Below are 17,763 nucleotides of genomic sequence, written 5' to 3'. Positions count from 1 at the left end.
GACAGCCCACGTTGCTTATAGGAGGTGTCCTTTTTGCAAATACAGATTGCCAAACTATAAAGTCTGGGAAACGGCAAACTTGAAAGCTCTGTGCTATTTTCATCCCTTTGTTGAGGATTTCCAGAAGACCAGAGGCATCTTTAGCTATCCATCCCTTCATCTCCACGCCCATCCAATAACAATTCTTTAAATCCCACCCAAATTTGTGTGCTGCTCTGTGTGAGAGGCTGGGCAAAGCAGGAGAAGAGCCGTCCTTGAATAGCTCACCTTTGAAGCTTAAGTGGGTAGTTCAAGAAGATGAACTTAGAAATTCAAAGGGAATTACTTGAAAGAAATAAAACACCTGAATAAAGTGAAATGTAGCAATGAGGTGGAACAGGACCACTTGTCTAAAAGAGACACAGTCATGTGCATATCACCCAATAATAGGACCTAAAGATGGTCTCCTGCTACCTAGGGCGCTGCAGCAAGCCCCCTTGCACTCCCCAAAGCATCAAGAGCGTAAATAACTAAACTGATGAATGTTCCCTTTTGTGATCAGCAGAATCACAAAGGAACTGATAGACAGTGCGGTGCTTCCTCGTGGCCCCTTCATCACAGCATGCCTCGTGAGTGCAGTGTCTGCCCTTGCTTCCTAAACCTCACTCCAGCCTCGGGCATTTCCCAGCCCGGGGAGTACCTGATCTTGAATTGTCCCTCAGAGAACAAATCAGAAATCCCAGCAAATAAAAAGAGTTCCCCTTGAATCTAAACTCAAGAATCTTCACTGATCTCAAGACAACCACTACAAAATCTGCCTCTAACTTGGTCACCTGCGGTCTCGGCCAGGTGGTCTTTCACAGTCAGTCCCGCATGTAGCTGACCAGAGGCTGACATGAGGCTACCAGATCCTTCTTCTTCTTCCTCAAGCCCAGAGCCTCCCCACCCGCAGCTCTGGAGGCCTCACTGGGCTTGACCCTGGGCACAGGGTCAAAGGGTGGGTAGTCAGTGGACCTCAGCACCTTGATGTGGAAGATTATAGCTCCTCTGATAAAGGAGCACTTCTGCGGCCCCAGGGGACCCAGCCACTTTCTTCCAGGAAAGGTTTTTGGCTCCAACACCCCACAGATCTATAAAGTGTAAACAGAAGCCAGCCCTGTGGGCGATTTTCTTTTCAAAGCTGTACAGATTGAGCAGGAAGATGAAGGGGGCTGCCCAGGGGCAGCCCCCAGGCCTGCAACACAGAGAGCAAACTCTCTTTGGGGCGGGGGGGGGGGGGGGCATTGGTTTAGCATCTTTGCAACTTCCGTCATCTGGAGTGTCAGAGGAGATGGGCTTCATCCCACAGGAAGGCCACGCACCTCAAGGGATGCAGAGAACAGCTTCCTGGCATCTTAGGGAGGCCGCAGAGCAGGGATGGACCCTGTCCCCATTGCCCTCACCGCCAGGACCAGAGTCAAGGCCAAAGGAAAGGCTGATCCCCCCTGAGGTCGGGGAAGTGGGCGTGAACTGCACTTAACACGCAAGGTCATCCCAGCCCCCCAGGCAGGGTGGGGTCGGGACGCTCTCAGGGCAGGAACACACTGAATCACAAAACGTGGCCTCCTGCGGGCCCCCCCCACCCCCCCACCCCCCCCCCCCGCTGTGGATTTATCTCCATCCACTAAGTGGGATCACCGGCACTGCAGAGAGCTCCATGCAGACAGCTCCCGTGTTGCCCCACCCCAGGCCAGCTCAACTGACAAGGGAGAGAAAGGGGGCCAGAGCTGCGTTAGCTGCCGGCTTTCCAGGCTCCCAAAGCCCCACCCCTGCATCTCGCTAATTCAAGAATGATCATCCAGTAACACTCATCACGAGGATGGTGAGGACACTCCCTCTGGCACCGGTGGAGGGTGGCTCTTTGCTGGCCACTGGCATAACCGTCGTGAATCCTTCCAGAAGGCTGTTAATTCACAGGGGGCTGGGGAAGGCAAACCACTGCCCCAAGGCTGTCCGACTAGCAGGGGTGTGTTTGAACCAAAGTCTGTCAGACTGTAAAGCAGGTGTGCTTCTCCGTTTACAAAGGGAGCTCCTTACCTGATGCAACCTTAGTGACCTTGATAATAACATTACAGAACTGGGATTCACTTTTCTCTCCTGACTTTCACCCAGGTGATCATGAGTAACCTACAAAGAAGGCTTGTGCCACCTCTTCGAATCTGACACTGAGGACATATTCTATGATGTAAAACAAAATAAAAGCAATTGCAGCCTCACCTCTAAGGACCAAGATAAGAAACTTTCGTAGAAATTTACATCAGAGAAACATGGGCTTCCCCTGGAGAAAGCAGTAGTTCCTTTCACATCAGACCCCAAGGATGATGGCACTCACACTGTCCCTCATTTGTCTGGGCGGAGAGACATAGTTATGCCTGGGTCCCACAGGGTTCCCGCTAGCCCCTTCTTATCCCAACAATCCCAGCTCAATACATGTTTTCCTTCAAGTGTTGTGTTATGTATATGGTTTCTTTAAACTGAAAAACCACCAAAATCTACATCTGGGGCAGACGATCAATAATTAGCAGGATGTTTGCCTTCTCGCCGTTTTTCTCAGTATGAGAAACTCGCTTTATAATGCACTGGATATTGGGGAGCTTAGTTCCAGGAGAGAACACCTAACTATTTGACAAACACTGCTCAGAAATGCCAGGCCCCCCAGAATTACATGCAAACCATGTTTACCTCCAAGGATGTCTCATAAAAGAGAAGCACTCCATTCCCTCTAAATCAAGCTTAATTCGTAGATTTAATATCAAAAATAAAGAAATCTATCCAATATGCAGCTTCTTCTCATATTCCATTTCCAAATCATCTGCAGGTTAATAGCTAATTAAAAACACCTTGGACACAATACACTGTAGGATCAGATGGGAATGAGATAGCCATTTACTTGAGTGGAACAATAACATTCAGCTTGAAGAATCAAATCAGATTCCTGACCCCTTAATCCCAGGGATGTTGGGGAAAGCAGAGAGGCAGCCGGCTCCCACATGGCAGGGAAGGGGGGACTTCCAAGGAAGGGCCAAAGCTGCCCCCGTCAATGCCTCCACCGCTGCCTAGCCCTCCCCAGCCAGGACAAAGGAGGAATCATGACAAAGGTGTGCAGGATGAAGGTGTGGAAAGGTCCCTGAAGCAAAGCCACCCTGGGAGGTATTGATGGTTCAGCCTCCGTCAAAGGAGCTCAGCCCTACGAAACACCCCCCTCCCCTTTCAACACATACATCCTATCCCACCGAATCACAGGTGAGGAATTCAACCTGATAACTTCAGATTTTCTGGCTCTTGCATGAAAGCTCACTAAGTTTTCCCTCTGAACATAATGAATCAAGAAAGAGAAAGGAGAGATGAAGGGGGCTCTCCTAACCTCCTCTCCCAAACCTCTGCATCCCAAACAGCCCCATGTTAGGGATGCAATGGCAACAATTCAGAAAAAAATGGGGAAAAGATCATCTCTGCATATGAAAAATGGATTGAAAGCTGAAAAAAGTGGTAAGTGCTAAAAAGCTGTCCACGGGTCAGACAGCTGGAGTGCTCCAGGGATGGTTAGTATTTATATTCACAAATATTAACATTTAGCACTTTCTATCCCTTCCTAAGATCCTGTGTACCCAAGACATGGAGTCAGTGGACACTGGGTCTTGAGCAGAGAGAAGGGCTCACGGCATCTCTGATACAGCAATGCGGGAAAAGGCTTTGGCTATGGGGCTTTTGTTTGGAACCATTAGAAGCCAATGAAATGAAAAGAGCAAGCTGTCAGAGTTCATTTTCTTCCTAAATCAACCAAATGTAGAATAACAAAATATTTCACTTTCCAATATAATTTGTATTTTCAATTTACTTGCAGCTCTGGGAATTTGACAGGTACCGTTATTAAGTAAAACCCTCCTCTGAAGTCTCACTGGAAAGGTTAAGAAGAAACAGCAAGCTCCAGCAGACAGCAGCCAGCAGACAGCAGCTTACAGACCTGCAGTCAGAGGCTGGCTCGTACGTACAAACACGGGTCTCCCTCATACATTTCTGTGGTACATTCAGAAGACCTTCAATTAAGGAAATTCATTAGCTAATAGCTATTCACTAGCTAATCATTTGTTTATTGTATATCTACATCTGGAATTATTTCTTTGTGGACCCAAAAATAACAAGGGTAACTGTGTTTCATTCCTGGAAGAGAACCACTACAAGAGTATGTCATGTGTTTTATCAGCTGACTTTGTAATAAGAACATTCCCTATCGACATTCATTCTTTTCAGTCAGGCAGTTACTCAGCCACTGTTTGTTCAGCACCTACTACGCGCTGGACAGCGACACCAAACTCCGAGCATCACTGAGATGATGAGTGATTTCCCACAATGCAGCGTCCAAGGGTCATGCACAATAGAAACCATCACGAACCTAACATTCTGAGTCCATGGAGAAATTATACTAACAGTATTATCATTTCTTTATACACCTGCAAATGTACTACATAGGTGAATTTTTTTTTAAGTATTCCACTGTCAAGCTGAAGATGGAGATAAAATATTACTCAACTTTATTTCCCATCTTGTGTCTAGAGAAGAACAAGAGCTTGATAAATAATGGTGTAATTCCATGTTCAATCTTCAAGATGATTTCATGTCAAAAACTGCATTTCACGGAGCTTCCATATAGAAAATATGTCAAGCCCCGCTATTTGGATGGTCACCATGCTTGTTAGGACCAACTGACCAGCAGGAAGTCCACTCGGTTTCCTTCTGCAAGAGTCCTTAAAGATTTTTTTTAAATAAATTTTTTCAAATAAAAAATTTTAATGTCAACCCACAAACACCACTCTTAAGAGGGGGTAAAAAAAAAAAAGGACTCACTGAGTAAGAAAAGATATCAGCAACACACATCCCTGAAACAAGGTTCAAGGATGCATGGATAAAAAAGATGTGGTGTATATATACAATAGAATGTTACTGTATATACAATAACATTGTATAAACCCTGTCATTTGTGAAAACATGGATGGACCTTGAAGGCATTATGCTAAGTGAAATAAGTCAGACAGAAAAAGACAAACACTGTATGATCTCACTTGTATGTGGAATCTAAAACAAAACAAAAACCAAAACCGTAACTCCCCCATAAGAGACACTTGCTAATATTTTCCACACGTGTCCTATGTGCCAGGCACTAGAAGGGCACCCCTGGGATCTAAATTCTTATCAGTGTGACTTACTCTCATTGTCACGTGAACCTGAGCCACGCCCACAGGGATCTTCTGTGAAGCTGTAGCACCTGGCAGGGCATCTTGGGGAAAACTGCCTCCAATCCTCACCCTCTACAGGAAAGCTCAGCCCTGGCATCGTCAGTGGACGGCTGCTATTATTTATGGTAAAGGCTCCTGTCTTTGCTGGGGTCATGCAACAGAGAAGGGTGGCTGAGAAAAGCGGAAATAAAGAAAAGAGGATCACTGAAATGGATGACATACATTTCTATTCATTACTTAACATTATTGAGACTCAGTGTTTTCATCCATAAAATGGGGACATAGTTGACATGGGGGGGGATGATTCTTTGCAGCAGGTGTGACTCTCACGTACACGGAAGGATGTTTAGCAGCATCACTGGATTCTCCCCACAAGATGCCAGTAGCCCGCACTGTGATAGCAAGTTGTGTCTGGACATTTGCCGAGTGTCCTCTAGGGGGGAAAAGCGCCCCAGGTGGAGGACCACAGAACAGATACCTAAGAAAATGCTGGCAACACAGCAAGCATTCAGTTATCATGGGCTTCCTCTTCCACCCATTCTAGACTTAAAAGCATGACACCAGAGGGTCTCACGCTACACACGCTTTCTGCCAAGTCCCAGGAACACTGGAGGTAAAATTTTAGGATGGAAAGATCTGGAATACGACCTATAATAAACATAGGAAAGATCTGGAATACGACCTATAATAAATATAATAAAATATATGGAAATATATGGAAAATATATGGAAAGATCTGGAATACGACCTATAATAAATGTAATAAAATATATGGAAAAATATATGGAAATATATGGAAAATATATGGAAAGATCTGGAATACGACCTATAATAAATATAATAAAATATATTTCCTCCATTTTGCCTTGCATTGAGAGCAGTCTCATGCAGCAAATAGAGAGGGCACTTGGCTTCATTCCTCCTAAAGTGAAGTACATCCTCTAGCATTAAGTGCCAGGAGGATGGCGTCGTCAACACCAGCCGGGAGCTCATAGCAAGGTGGGCACCGGCTCGGAGAATTCTTAAACAGATTTTGCCCTTTCAAAACCTTCCTCTAAAGCACGCTTCCCTAAATGAGAGTCCTGGCTAAGACTGCTTCATCACTGCCATTCCTTGCAGAGTACTTTGATTTTTCATCTCAGAATTAAATAAAGAAGCCATTTGAATAAGACCCAACTGTATAAAATATCTACGCCATGTGCAATAAATTAGTGCTTATCAACAACCAGGTAAAATCTGGAATTATCTGTTTTAATTTTAGGCCAAGCTTAATTATTAAGCAAAGAGCAAAAGTACCCATGCCAGAGAATAACTGTATGGAAAATGGTAAAATAATTTATGAAAATGCCATAAAGGATAAACAGAATTCCAACTAATAGCAAAGCACTGGCACGTGGGCTCCTCTTCCTGCCGTGGGGTCCAGAGCACCATTCCTAGATCCAAATCAAGAGCTGGCTTAGAATCTCGGTGCTTCACGATGGCCACCTCTGCCTCGGAAGAAGACCTCACGTGTTTCCCCCTGAGACTGGCCAGAAATGTGCTCAGCTGCAGCCCAAGTGGGCCCAATCCGGAAGCAGGCCTGGGCCTCAGTGCCCGCAAACTGGGGTCTGAGCTGCAAAACATCTCCACTTAGCCCAATTTCCCTGTAGAGGATTAAGGTTCCAAGAGTGATGTTATGAAGTGTATGAGCCAAAGCTGAGCACTAGGGAAATTTTCATTCCAGAATGTTTTCATTATCCTGACTTTGAATTCCTGTTTCTTCGCTCAGAAACAATATATATATTTTTCCTTTTGGTCCTTAGCTAGTAGGGTTGTGACGGTGTTTATGTCAGCTACTGTACACTGTTTCAAGGGAAAAAATGATACTTAGGTGTGCTTAAAACCGTCAAGTTATTGGATATGCAAAACCTCAAAAGGAACCCAGTTATTTTCAAAAATAAATTAAAAACAACATCAAGTAAAACCCCACGCTTCAAAGAAAGGAGAAAAGATGTTGACAAGAAATAATCCAAGAAGAGTCTCTTGAGCCCAAAATGCTTGACACCCATGCTTTTAACTTACACAAAGATTTCAACTCCATGCCCTTTCACCGGAGCAGCATTTCTTGGAAAGGAGGTTGAGTTGGAAACAAAACATGCTGTCCTCCCGGACTCGACCATTAGGTATCTGTTCTGGCTGTGGCTAGTGCCACAGTACTTAAGGCCGGTCCCCAGAAAGTGGGGACCCCTACCTTCCTCTCTCCCGAAAGCAAATGGTACATTTTCTCTGATCTAAGCCCGAGGCACAGAGCTGGCGAGGACGAAAATTCTTCCACAGCAATGAAACCCAATGGCACTATACCTGCAAAGAGCCTACCCTGCAAATCTGCCTTCTGAGCAGTTTCACGACGTCTAAGAAACCTGGCATCTCAAAGATGGAATCCCTTTCTAAGTCTTAAGGACCCTTCCTATCATGACTATATGCCAAATTAATTTTGGCAGAAACAGCCGTGAGCTTGCCTTCCTGGATGCTGATACGTCTGATGAATACTACTTATCAGTGGGAAAAATGCCATATTTTACAGGAGAAAAATAGCTAGGTTACAAAAATATGCATGGAAAATTGACCCAATGAAAGGAGCCATATGTGGCTGTAAGTGTGTAAATACGTATTGTATGCATCAGGTTGGTGGAAACATAATGCACTGTGTTGATGGACTGAGGAAAACACTCCCTGGTCCAAAAATGCCTGAATCACAGGTGAGAGAAGAGGAGTAGAAATCAGCCAACACTGCCATGCAAAGACGATCGAGAACGCAGACTGTGCTCCCGTCACCCTGGACTGTTCGGCCTTCAAACGGCCATGATCAAAAAACGAGTAACACCCAGACATGTGACGTCAATAGCAGTATGATCTCATAAATTCCAAGCTGGGAAGAAATGTCAGTGTTTGAAAGTACAAATTTAAGATGAAACCTTGACTTCAGGTAAAGTCAAACCAGACAATAGTTTAGATGGGTTGGTCTCCAATATCTGAATGGTCAACAACTAGACAAGACTAAATTGGGCAGCTCAGCAAAATCCACTATGTTCGAGAAGCTAGTCTTTAGGCCAGGTCCAATGATGACCAACAGCTCATGGTCAACATGCTGACCAGTAACATCTTAAGCATCTCAAAATTGAAATAAAAATAATGTCTTCCATTTTCTGTGGGCACAATTTTGAGTTCTCAACTGATTCCTTCAATGTGATATTCTTTTGCTCAGTATGTCATATATAAGGATCTCCACCATAAGTTGCCAGTCTCCCCTGACAAACTGCAAGAATCTTTTTTATCACCCAGTGAGAATTTTGTAATCCATTATATTTTCCTTCGTGCTCTGTCTCCCAGGCAGCTTCAAGTATTTTGGCTTCTAAAAAACTTCCAGTTTTCTCTATGGCTTCACATGGTCTATTTTATACTCACAGTCTAGGAATCCTTACTTGTAAAATATACCAAGTTCTGTTATGAATGTGTGTAGGATATTAAAAAACAAATTATAAATATAACCTCCTTTAGGCCCCAGCTTAGCATGGACAAAACCAAAGAGAATGAGACACAAAATCTACACCAAAAGAGGACACTGGAAAATACTGATAATCAGAGTTGTAAACAATGAGAGCTCTGAGGAAGTAAAAATGATGGTTTAATTTATTTTTCATCCTAAGAGAAGAGGACACAAGCAACAAGACCTAGTGAGAAGCTGAATCAGGGTAACTGAATTTTTAAAATTCTTCTGCAAGTCTGAAGGGTGGACAAATGTAAGAAAGGTTTTATCCCATGTTCTGCAGTCCACATGAATAAGAAAGTCTAATTCTAAAAATCTGAAAATTATACCCGATCCTGCCCCTGTTTTTAACCCCATGGCACACAGTAGAAATGTCTTCTGCAAGTAAATAAAAGCAGTTGATAACAAATGCTTCCTTCAAGGTGAAAAAGGAACTCAGTCAAACCAACAGACTCATTTCCTACCAAGTCACTCCTATGCCTTAAACTTCTAGTCAGGATTATTGGTGCACAAACACTCTACTGGGATGAATTCAAGCCCTACGACCGGAAGAAAGACATAGAAATGCAACTAAGTGGTCACGTTTGTGTTAACAACCAGAGAGAACTCTAAGAGAGCCACAGCATAATGCTTCAACATTAGACTAGGCTACACACACCACAAACTGTAAACCTGAACATTTTAGCTGACAGAAATTCAAGAATGGCGACCAGCACTTATCTGCCAACAGTGAAGGTCTATGCTTCCAATACTACCTGAGATCTTAAATGGAAACTTGGCATTTGCTTCCCTCTGGGCAGATTAAATAGCACTTCTGGATGCTAACACACAAGTACACGTCTACTATATCTGAACTGTGCTTATCTTAAATGTCATCTCGCCGTCTGACACTAGTATATCCTAGAGCAGAGTTATAACGTCAGGCCATTGCCAATCACTTACTATCTTGAATACAGCAACCAAGTGACTACTGTCCTTTGGGATATTCATTATATCCTATAAATTTGATTCCTGATTTACAAGTTGTTGCCCCAAAACTAATGTAAAATGTAATTAAAGACAGCATCCAAGCCCCACGAATTGAAGAACAGTCCATCTGCAGAGGCAAAGCTGAACAAGCACACGAATATTTAAGGGGCCGTAGAGGCTGATCTTGTCAATTTCTAAGCTGTAGGTGGTAAAACTGCATGTCCAGCTGTGCCATTAAAACTTAGATACAGACTCCGGAAACTTCTGGGAATTACTGCTTATCCCAAGGAGGCAAGGAAACATCCTCTGATGCATGCCAGGAGGAGTGGAGGAGGAAGAGACAACTCTGGCAGCATGTAAGATATCAAGCTCTTAAGTCATAGGAGTAAAAAGGGGCAAATAGACAACGACAAAGAAACAGTGTTATATGGTACCTATGTAATTTCTATGGGAAATTATTTTATTAAGATATTAGTGAGATTCTGTCCTAAAAGTTCACAGCAGGACTCCATAAAGCTAAGTAATGGATGTGATCCTCTGTAACAGCATATACTTTTAATGGCTCCAAAGAGCTAAGTAGGAACATCTTGACTTCTGTGCTTAAAATTCACTCAGGTAAGTAGTAAGTCTTGCAGAAAAGTTGTGTTTTAAAGACATAAGGATTAAAAACAAAACAAAATACTCTCTTTGGAAAACAGGAGGCATACTCAAGGTAGCAGGGTGGTTTTAGGCTACGGGCTCTTTAAATACTGGCCCTATAACCTCCCAGCTGTGTGTTTTTTGGCAACTTAAGAAAGCTTTGGGGCTTCCCTGGTGGCGCAGTGGTTGAGAATCTGCCTGCCAATGCAGGGGACACGGGTTCGAGCCCTGGTCTGGGAAGATCCCACATGCCACGGAGCAACTGGGCCCGTGAGCCACAACTACTGAGCCTGCGCGTCTGGAGCCTGTGCTCCGCAACAAGAGAGGCCGCGATGGTGAGAGGCCCGCGCACCGCGATGAAGAGTGGTCCCCACTTGCCGCAACGAGAGAAAGCCCTCGCACAGAAACGAAGACTCAACACAGTCATAAATAAATAAATAAATAAATAAATAAAAAAGAACGTGAATTTCTTAAAAGAATCCTTTGTGCCTCAACTTTCCCATCTGTAAAGTGGGCATAAAAACAACAGCTGTCTCAGAGTGCTGCTGAGACATGATGACTTGTAGTCTCCCCCCAGAAGTGCTTGGCACGTGGAAAGCATACGTTTCAGCTCACCCTTAGCCTGAGGATGAAAACGCACAACACATCACAAAGAATGCGTGTGTTAAATGAAAAAGGAGATAAACCCTCCTCTCTGAAACTGGCATTTAAACAAGGATGTTAAAGAAAACTAAAGGGTCACCAACCAGATGTCTTAAGACAGCTTTAAGTGTTACCTAGTTGGCTGCATGGAGGCAGTATCTTCCTCAACCACCTAACCGATTCAGCTTCTAAAACCCAATATTGTTTATTCAACAGAGGGGGCAGCGTTTTAAGGCAGTAAGATGTACGAAAGAAAATTACAATGATCACAGCCCCAACTTTTTATTTATTTATTTATTGACTTATTTATTTATTTTTGGTTGTGTTGGGTCTTCGCTGCTGCGCACGGGTTTTCTCTAGTTGCGGCGAGCGGTGGCTTCTCTTGTTGTGGAGCACGGGCTCTAGGCACGCGGGCTCAGTAGCTGTGGCTCGTGGGCTCTAGAGCGCAGGCTCAGTAGTTGTGGCGCACGGGCTTAGTTGCTCCGCGGCATGTGGGATCTTCCCGGACCAGGGATCAAACCCGTGTCCCCTGCGTTGGCAGGCGGATTCTTAACCACTGCGCCACCAGGGAAGTCCCTCACAGCCCCAACTTTGATCAGAGTCTAAAATGCCTCCTTCATGGCCTACTCTTCTGCTACTCCCTGTGGCTGGGGACCTTGTGCCTGCAAAGTGTGTCAGCTGTGAGAGGAAGGCGGATTGGCTGCAGCTTCTCAGAGTCAGAATCTCTGCAAATAAAAGTTTAGGGAACTCCCTGGTGGTCCAGTGGTTAGGACTCGGCGCTCTCACTGCTAGGGCCTGGGTTCAATCCCTGGTTGGGGAACTAAAATCCCACAAGCTGCGCAGTGTGGCAAAAAAAAAAAAAAAAAAGGTCTTTACTTGGTATCAACAAACCCACACACACGTGTACAGACACATACACACATGCACAAACGTCCATATACATGTGCATGCACACATACCACACACACACACACACAGAGGCATACACAGACACAGCTCCTGCTTGGGACGTTCTGATGGAAGAAACGCTGTCAGCTGGAAGACTTGGCCTCAGAGTACCAGAATTCTTGATGAGACAGCTCCGTACATTTTATGCACAACATAAAAGAAACCACAGGGATTTTACATTCTGAGAGTTTCCTCCTTTATGGAGATGTCTTTTAGGGCTGCAGCCTACGAGCATACTGCCCAAGATAATAGGATGGACTTCTGGCTCCAGACCCTAATTCCATCATTATCGACACAAGACTTTATCCTCAGAAGTCTCCGGCATCTGCCTTTAAGAGGACACAACAAACTGGGGCTTCTGCCTTGCAGAGCTGCCTTTCCCTGCGAACAAACAGCTCTCCTCCCTGTGGCTGAGACGCAAAGGCTTGGGTTGGTGGAGATGCCACGGCACACCTGCATCTCTGTCACGTGGCTGCACCCTGCAGAGTGGCACGTGAGGAGGAATGCAGGGATGAGGCCGGCTCTGGAGTGCAGGGAACGCACAATTCCAGCAAGCACGGGGGTCAAGCCACATCCTCACCCCGGGAACTACAGAACATCCTGGGAGAAGCTGGACAGGGTCTCCGGAGAAGGAAACTCTTAGGGCTGCGCTCCGTGCTTTGAGTCACAGAGCACGTGGCTTTCGCCCACGTGCAGGTCTGGTGTGACGATCAGATACCTCAGTGTTGGCAGGAGAAGGCAGAGGACGCAGTAGCAGGAAGAGGCTATGATGCAACCGTAAGGGTATAACTGAAAACAGACTCTCCATCGTCATCAAAATAGCATCAAAGTAAAGTGTGGCTGCATCCTCCTCAATGGGGTGACAGTTTACCTCGGTGGGACCCCTGGGACTGGGGTCCCCAAGTCACACAACTTCTGAGGACAGATGGCATCTGACGTTGCAGGAGCAGCCCTCTCCCACCCTTGTCCCCAGGGTGTGGAATGCACAGCCTGGGTGCCAGGACACGGACACTCTGCAGGGGAGATGCAGCACAGGTGAAGTCCACATGCGGGGTCATGCGTCCACACGCCCGCCTCCCGACCACACCCGGGGCCGCCCGGCTGCCTGAGTCAGTGGCCGCCTTTAGTTCTACTCAGTGGAGTAACGGCGTCGTGGTTTCACTACTGACGTGGCAAGTTTATCTGCCGGGTCTAGTTAAATGCAGAGGTCCCGAGTTATTTCACTGCTAGACGGCAAGGACGGGTCTGTCGTTTTCAGCTACAGCATCCAGCAGAGCAAGGAGAGCCCGAGACTTCCTGTAGATCCAGGACAGTGGGTTTTGTTTGTTGTTTGTTGAAAACAGGCCACTAAAAACATGAACACTGCAGCTCTCTAGATGCATTCTAAATCGTCACTCACAAAAGTTAACCCCGACAGAGCAAAAGGAAGAAACTCCTCGTGCTTTAAGTTCCTCACTTTCTGGGTGAGGATTCAGATCCCAAGAGAGAGGAGGTAGAAACGCAAGAGGCCAAGGCCAGGACCCCTGCTGTGAGCGCTGGCCACGTTTACATCTCCAGCTGTGATATACCGCTCCCTCCCAAGCCTCTCCACTTAATTCTCAGATGTTGTCCGATGTGAGCAAGGAGGCTTCAGCCACAGCAACATATGACTTAAGATGGACAACACTTAACTTCGGCTCAGCCCTAGCGGAGGCCTGCTCAGAACCTGCAGCTTATGGTACCCAGGGCCGAATCCATCCCTGCTGTCCTGGAAAGGAGCGTCACCCACAACAGGCAAAGGGAAAGGCCCTTGCTGCTATGAATTTATCCACAGGGTGGACAAATCATTAAAAAGAGGCAAAGACATCAGGGAAGACGTAAATGAAAACCACAACGAGACATCGTACACACGTACCAGAAGGGCTAAAATGAAAAATGGTGACAACAGCAAATGCTGGCGAGGATGCAGAGAAACTGGGTCTCTCTTACATGGCTCGTGGGAATGGAGAATGGCAGAGTTTGGCAGTTTCTTACAAAACTAAACATATGATTACCATGCAATCCAGCATTTGCATCCCAGGACGGTTGTGCCAGAGAAATGAAGACTTAAGTTCACACAAAAACCTGTACAGGAACGTTCGTAGCAGATATATTTGTAATAGCCCCAAACTGGAAATAGTCTAGACGTCCTTCAACAGTAAAAATGGCTAAACCACCTGTGGTAACATCCATACTAGGGAACACTAACTCAGCAATGAAAAGGAACAAACCACTGGTACGGGAACCTAAATGAGTCTCCAGGGAATTAGGCAGAGTGAAAGGAAAAAAGCCAATCATCCCAAAAGGTTACAGCCTGTATGATTCCGTTTATATAACATTTTTGAGATGACAAAATTTTAGAAACGGAGAACAAATTAGTGGTTGCCAGGGATTAGGGAAGGGGGAGGGTCACAAATGGGGAACCGGAGGGACCCCTGTGGTGAAGGCAATGTTCAGTGTTTTCACCATGAGGGTGGATTTGAGAACACAAGCATGTGAAAAAAATTGCAAGAAACTAAACATAAACACTAATGAGTACAAGTCAAGCTGGGAAAATCTGAAGAAGATGGGAAAACTGTATCAATGTCAGTTCCCTGGTTGTAGTTTGGTGCTACGGTTTTACGAGGTTTTACAAAATGTTATCATCAAGGAAAACTGGGTAAATTGTACACAAGATCTCCTGTTTTACTTCTTACCACGGCACTGACTATGAACCTACAATTATCTCCATAAAAATTGCAAAAAGAAAGAAGCAGAAAAAAGAAGTCAACAGCAATTCCTTCTAGAAACCACATGTGATTGAGAACCCCATGATCTTTGTTGGCGCTTACAGAAATCATAAAACCCAAGTGCTAGAAAATTAACCAACAGCCCTCACAGGAAGATGATGAACAAGGCACGTGTTTAATATTTAATAAGTATGATGAAAATGCTCATGATTTTTTTAAGCTGAAATATGTGAAATGCAAACACTTTTCAAAAAACTCCCACAGAGCTGAGAATCGCTTTGGGTAACAAACACACATGGTTAAGATTAGATGGCAAACTGATGCCCTTGACAAAGGTGAAGGGAAAGGCGGATCACATTCATGTTTGTTTTCTCCAGGGGGCAGAGCCCAAGTTCTCAGCCCCAGAGCCTGTGCTGGCATAAGGAAAGCACCCAATCTCCAGGCCCATTTCTCCAAAGGACCATCTGCATCACAGAAGGGGGCGCACCCTGTACATTGTGGGAGCCCCCATGGTATCCAGGCAACACCTCCATTCCCACCAGACATGAATCAGGCACCTCGTCAAGGAGAGCCTTCCCCCGTACTCACTTATTCTGCATCATGTTCATGATCACCCAGTCGAAAGGGTAGACATTCTTCCCAATGAGGTTCTTAAACATGATGAATGTTTCCATCAGGAAATCCTGAAATAAAAAAGAGAACGTTGAAACAACCCACCCAGAAAAAGGTGAAAACCAATGCCCCCTGGGATAATTACATTATAAATGACTTTTTTTTTTTCTTTTACCTGAATGAGAACATACGAAAAAGTAATGAAGATGTATTTCACAGGAGGTATGTATTACACTTCTGCCTTTCTGTTTGCCTGAGCACCTCCTGTCCTGGAGAACTTTGTCAAGGACATATTAAAAGATACTCCTTGGCGGGCTTCCCTGGTGGCGCAGTGGTTGAGAATCTGCCTGCTAATGCAGGGGACACGGGTTCGAGCCCTGGTCTGGGAAGATCCCACATGCCATGGAGCAACTGGGCCCGTGAGCCACAACTACTGAGCCTGCGCGTCTGGAGCCTGTGCCCCGCAACGGGAGGGGCCGCGATAGTGAAAGGCCCGCGCACCGCGATGAAGAGCGGCCCCCGCACCGCGATGAAGAGTGGCCCCCACTTGCCGCAACTAGAGAAAGCCCTCACACGAAAACTAAGAGACCCAACACGGTCATAAATAAATAAATAAAATAAATAAATAAAGTATAAAAAAAAAAAAAAAAAAAAGATACTCCTTGGGCATGATTAAGAGTCACAAAGAGTAAATCCCCAAAGGTTACAAATACATAGTCACACTCTTTCTGCTTAAAGAAACCTTTTTAAACAAACATAACATGCAGGTTGTAACTATGTCTTGTATTTACTCTACAGAGATTTTTCATTATGAACAGGGCCCACTGGGTTGAATATGCGGTATTATTATCCTTTCCTTTTTCTTACGTAATTTAACAGCTGAAAGGCTCAAACAGGAACTCCTGACCATCTGCACCTATTAAGCTCCCCGTAAACCATCGGAGCACGCGGTCGCATTGCCAGACTCTTTTATGCGGCATCCTCAAATCCATAAGCTCCTCAGTTATGCCTCTGTTGTCTCCTAGATGGTCCCTGAATTTCACGAGTGGTTCCCTGCTGCCCGACCTTGCTTCCTGGCCAATTAGACCGCTCCTGGCATCGGGAAGGGGTTCCCCTTTCCTAGCGGGTCCACTCTGTGCCTGTCAGAATTAGGAGAATTTCTTGAATCTGACAGTTTAGTGCTTATTCTGAGCTAACCTGAACAAAACAAGCGGTTATCCTGAAAAGCACATATCCCGGTAGTCCGGGATGCATGCTCCCTCAAGATCTGGGTGGGAAGGGGACAGGCAACTGAGAATTCATGTAGGAAAATGAGGTCATAGTCAGAGATGGCCAAATAGAGTGGATGTTTCTCATTTATTTCATCTACTGATTCATAATTAGGTACAATGGCTGTGAAGACCAAGGTGGAAAACAGAATTTATGCAGCCAAGAAAGCAACTGCCAGCACAAAGTTCTACCCAAGAACTTCTTGCACAGAGATGCCAGTTCCATCTGACAGCAGCAATAAGCCGATGTTCAAAGATGCTTCCTCTGCAACCGTAACAGCAATGCCAGGTTACAGCGAGTCATCTCTGCCTTGGGAGGGGTTTGTCGAGCCTCCTCCCATGAATAAAAACTCAAGGAGCGATCGTAATCACCCTTTTTACAACAGAGGCCTCCAGTGCAGGAGAGGTTAGGATCCCGGGCAGAGTCAAGAGGGAAAAGTCAGTTCCACGTCCTCCAAACTCTGCCCACAGGAGCCCTGACCAGCAGGGCTTGTGAGCAGGGGTGTTCTAGGTGCCCCCTGACACAAGGAACAGTTTCTCTCCCCAGTTTAATTACTGAAATTCATACTTCACTCCTTAAGTTTCCCCACTTTGTCAAGATTTTCACATTTTAGTGACCAGGTTGCCTACTTTGCCGGCTGAGTGCCGTGATTTAGTCACATCTCTATTTGCATGAAATTGCTGGCTTTCTCGCTGATCACTCCTCAAAGCCTAATAATTGAGATACAGGGTCTGGTTTTTATTATTCTAGAAGAGAAGCATACTTTCCCAATTCCTTTTTTTTTTTTTTCCCTCTAGGAAACACAGTCCCATACTTCATTAGTATGGCTCAGCTGTTAAATGTTGGTACTTTGCTGATCAAACAAAATGCTGCAGATTGTCGGATTTGAGGTTTTGCAAGGCTTCCCTGTCGGTCTGCATAACTTACTAGCCAGGGTGGTGGGCCCCACCACTGCATTTGCCTAGAACGGCCGATGAGGCTGAACAGACTATTACCACTGCTATCTCCAAGGCAAAGAGGGGAGCTGGACGATTAACAGGAGATATTTTGTGAAAATTTCATCTTTTCATGATCAATCCATCCCTGCTGCATTTTTAATTTGATTATTCACAAGATGCTCCACATAATAAGAGGACAGCTCTAACAAGAGCCATCAGTG

At 45.3% G+C, this 17,763-nt stretch overlaps 1 protein-coding gene across 2 annotated transcripts in view; it reads right to left on the bottom strand.

The window, feature by feature from the left end:
- Nucleotides 1–17,763, bottom strand: part of DOCK1 (dedicator of cytokinesis 1) — a 525,198-nt gene that overhangs the window by 182,830 nt on the left and 324,605 nt on the right. For both annotated transcript variants that reach the window (XM_068548757.1, XM_068548758.1), the window contains exon 29: nt 15,312–15,406. In XM_068548757.1, the coding sequence (XP_068404858.1) occupies nt 15,312–15,406 (95 nt within the window). The remainder of the gene's footprint in view (nt 1–15,311; nt 15,407–17,763) is intronic.

Source organism: Eschrichtius robustus, chromosome 7 (assembly GCF_028021215.1).
Source record: "Eschrichtius robustus isolate mEscRob2 chromosome 7, mEscRob2.pri, whole genome shotgun sequence".
NCBI classification, from domain to species: domain Eukaryota; kingdom Metazoa; phylum Chordata; class Mammalia; order Artiodactyla; family Eschrichtiidae; genus Eschrichtius; species Eschrichtius robustus.
The sequence above is the reverse complement of the archived record's forward strand: the minus strand, read 5'-3'. Positions and strand labels throughout refer to the sequence as shown.